General features: G+C 59.0%; 2 protein-coding genes across 2 annotated transcripts; both read left to right on the top strand.

Moving 5' to 3' along the window:
* Nucleotides 1-764: 764 nt before the first annotated feature.
* PUNSTDRAFT_78303 (uncharacterized protein) lies at nt 765-3,005 on the top strand (the record flags this gene model as incomplete). The annotated part of the gene is made up of 2 exons (XM_007389342.1): nt 765-1,901; nt 1,968-3,005. 2 exons carry the CDS (start codon nt 765-767, stop codon nt 3,003-3,005), a joined length of 2,175 nt encoding a protein of 724 aa, XP_007389404.1.
* A 341-nt stretch (nt 3,006-3,346) lies between these two features.
* On the top strand, nt 3,347-3,641 carry PUNSTDRAFT_34246 (uncharacterized protein; the record flags this gene model as incomplete). The annotated part of the gene is made up of 1 exon (XM_007389341.1): nt 3,347-3,641. A coding segment is annotated over one exon (295 nt), but the record flags the coding sequence as incomplete, so codon positions are not given.

The following is a 3,641-nucleotide window of genomic DNA, read 5'->3' as shown; positions in this document are numbered from 1 at the left end:
ACGAACAACACAATGCAACGTCACGGGCCAACATACCATCAACCATGCAAGATGACCGGGGGCGCCACACGCAGAACAACGGGCCAGCGGACGCGTTGCGAGGCGTCAAGGCCACGAAGGAGTTGGGGCGCGCATTGCGCACGACGACGGCCACAACACCGGGGGCGATAGGTATAAATAATGCGACTGTATGTACTGAGTAGCCAGCGAATCCTAGCTTCCTTCTCCCCCACTGCGAAAACATACCTCTGAGCCTACAACCCCCCTCTTGCTTCTACATTGTGCCCCCGTCTGCGTCTGCGTCTGCGTCCGCGTCCGCGTCCACCTAGCTTCCTGCGTCAACCCTCTTCGAAACCCCCTGTCTCCCGGCACCGCGATTCCCCTCGCCCGTCGGTCGCGTTTCCGTCATCGGACGCCGACCGGACACGACACCCCTGGTCTCTCGGACCTACCCCGACTCATCGACCTACAACTGGAGCCCACCGCGAGGGCCTCTGATCATCGTGCCGCCCAAGAAATCCTCTAATCTCAACCCACCAAGGGACGCCCGAGGACGGTTCATCAAGGTCACCGCTACCTCCTCGTCTACCCTCCACGACCAGTTACTACGCGCCTCGGAAGAACGCGAACGTGATCCCGATCCTGCCAACCACTTCTCCTATCCCCCGTGGACTCGATTAGGTGATACACCCTCTGTCGACCCCGACGACTCCACCTTCTACTCGCCTCCCGACCATTCCAACATCGACTCACCATCAAACATCATGCCCGACCCGACTATGCCTCCGCGCGGTAGCGCCTCGGCGCCCACCTTTGACGACGATCCGGCGGAGCTTGGCCGATATTTTGAGGAGCTTGAAGAGCTGTTCCTCTCGTGCAAGATTGCGGACGACGCCGAAAAGGTCCGCCACGTCGTGCGCTATGCCACAGCCAAGCCTGCCAGCACATGGAAGATGGAATCGGCTTACGACGCGAAGGACTACGCTGCGCTCAAGACCGCCATCTTCGAGATGTACCCGGGCTCGAAGCCCGAGGCTCAGTGGTCGCGCGAAGACCTGCGGCGCATCGTCTCTGCACGCGCGGCGAGTCCCATCTCTTTGCGTAACGAGCTTGGATCATACTACCGCGACTTCAAAGGCATAGCTCAGTACCTCATCAAGAAGCTCTGGCTCTCCGAGAACGAGGCGAACTTTCTATTCATCGACGGCTTCACCGGTCCCTTGCGCGAACGACTCGACTTCCAACTGGCGATACTACACCCATCTCAGAACCCGAATGAGGCTATCCCGCGCGACAAAGTCTTTGCGCAAGCTGACCATCTCCTATCGGCGCGGCAGGGTGCTGTCTTCGCTGCGGAATTGCCTCGGACGCATTTTCCCACGCCTGCTGCGGAATATCCGCGGGGGATTTCACCGGCGGCTTCGCCCTCAGCCACAATCGCGGCGCCTGCCGGCATGGTCAAAGTCGAAGATATTCAGTACTACATCAGCGCGGCGCTCGCAGCTCAACAGAATGCGCGCGCACTGAGTGTTCCAGTCCCAGCCAACACCCCTGCTCAGGCTGCCCTCCATCCGGGATCACAGCCGACTCTCACTCCTCGTTCGTACTCCAACAACTGCCACATGTGTGGCAAGCCTGGCTGTCGAGTTAGCTCCTGCCCAGATGGTCATGAACTCGTCCGCACCGGGAAGGCTATACGAAACGAAGCGGGGCGCTACACACTACCGAACGGACAGTTTCTCCCGCGGCACGTCGAAGCGCCAACCATGCGGGAGCGTTTTGACAAGTTCCATACACTCTACCCTGGCAACCTTGCAGCTGACCTCCGGAATGGGCAACGCGACGATCCCCCGCACATGGCCTCGCATTTTTTTGGCAAGCTGGCGGCGTTTAACGAGGGAGTAACGTCGCCGGCTACCCCTACTCCCGCTTTCGAAGGTGCGCGTATCGAGGAGATTGTCGACGAGGAAGATGATCCAGTCCAAGACTTCCTGCGCAAGGAACTCGAGCACCTTCCTGCCTCTGATCCGCGTGTCCAGATGTTCGAGGCCGCTTTGGAGGCGCGCAAGCAGCAAGTCACAGACGGTGTGAAGGCACCGAGGCGGACGTCCAGCCGCCTCAGCCAGAAGAAGGAGGTCCGTTTCTCAGACGACAGCACGAAGACGACCTCTAGCAAGCCCAGCGAGTCACCCGCTCCTCCCGTCGCCGCACCAGCTCCAGGACCACGCCCGCCAGCTCAGCCTTACCAGCCGAACGGACCTTCAGTTAGCATACCTCGCACGCCGCCGACCGTCCCTCAGTTCCGATACCACGCACCCATCGAGAACGATGCGAACGCACCCAATCTTGTCAGACAGCTCCTTGATCAACCGCTGCTCGTGTCTCCCCGCCACCTGCTTGCAGTCAGCCCTGACGTTCGGAAGGAACTTAACCGACACATCTCGACGAAACGCGTACAGCTCGACGCTTTGACAACACCAGCACCTGTCGTGTCGACCAATGACTTCTCGCAAGCCTCTTCTGCGCACTTTGCAGACGTTGACTCACCGCGCCCGGTACCCGTTTCAGTAAGCAACTGTCGCCTGCGCACAATCCGTCCGCTCGTGGGTGGGCTGATCCATCCGGAATGTATCCTTGATACGGGATGCGAGATGGTGGCGATGCGTCAAGATGTCTGGGAGCAGCTCAAATGGCCGCTCAATGTGGACGACCGGATCACAATCGAGGTTGCTAACAACACGACGACGCAGTCCTGCGGATCACTCAAGGACGTCCCCTTCGAAATCGGCGGTCTCACCTTCCATCTTCAGGTTCAGGTTGTACCGGAGGCGCCCTGGGAAGTGCTCATGGGTCGTGCCTTCCACACGTTCGCAAGCTGCGTAACTCAGGACTTCCCCGATGGCAATCAATACATCACAATCACTGACCCAGTATCGCAGCGGCACGTTCAGATCCCTACGCACGAGCGAAGTGTTCCCCGGCGCCCGCATTCCGAGGATTTTTAGCAGTCGATGAACCGAGACCCACTCGACGAGACGCAACATGCTCATCTGCCCTAATCAGCGCTACTCGCCTTCCACTCTATGATTCTTCCGCTTTCTCATTTTTGTCCTCTCATCTCAACTCTCCTTACCCTCCATCATCGCCGCTCATCGCTGGTTTCTCGTCTCGGGCTACAATCTTTGAACTGGAACTTCTGAATTTTGCGCCTGCCTCTCCGCTTCCTGACACATCCGCTTTTGGCGCCAAATACAAACCCGTGGCACGCCGTGTGAAGCCAGTCTCCGCCATCCTCCCGGAACAATTTCGCATCGTCCGGCGACACGCTCTCGACATCTTGGCGACTATGCAACCTCTGCCGACCCACCCGCCTCCTTTTGAACCTGGCGAGCGCTACACCCAGGAGCGATACGAAGCTCAGCAGCTCAACTCCGACGGTTTCCTCTGGCCAGAGGAAGAGCGTCTCGCACACTGGGTCCTGCGCGCGAACGAAGAAGCCATGGCTTGGGACGAATCGGAGAAAGGGCGGTTCTCTGCGGACTACTTTGACCCGATCCTGATCCCAACCGTCGAGCACATCCCATGGGTTTTCAAGAACATCCCTATCGCCCCCGGCATTCGGCAGCAAGTCGTTGACATTC

This window comes from Punctularia strigosozonata, assembly GCF_000264995.1.
Source record: "Punctularia strigosozonata HHB-11173 SS5 unplaced genomic scaffold PUNSTscaffold_67, whole genome shotgun sequence".
NCBI lineage: Eukaryota > Fungi > Basidiomycota > Agaricomycetes > Corticiales > Punctulariaceae > Punctularia > Punctularia strigosozonata.
This window is presented reverse-complemented; position numbering and strand designations above follow the sequence as displayed.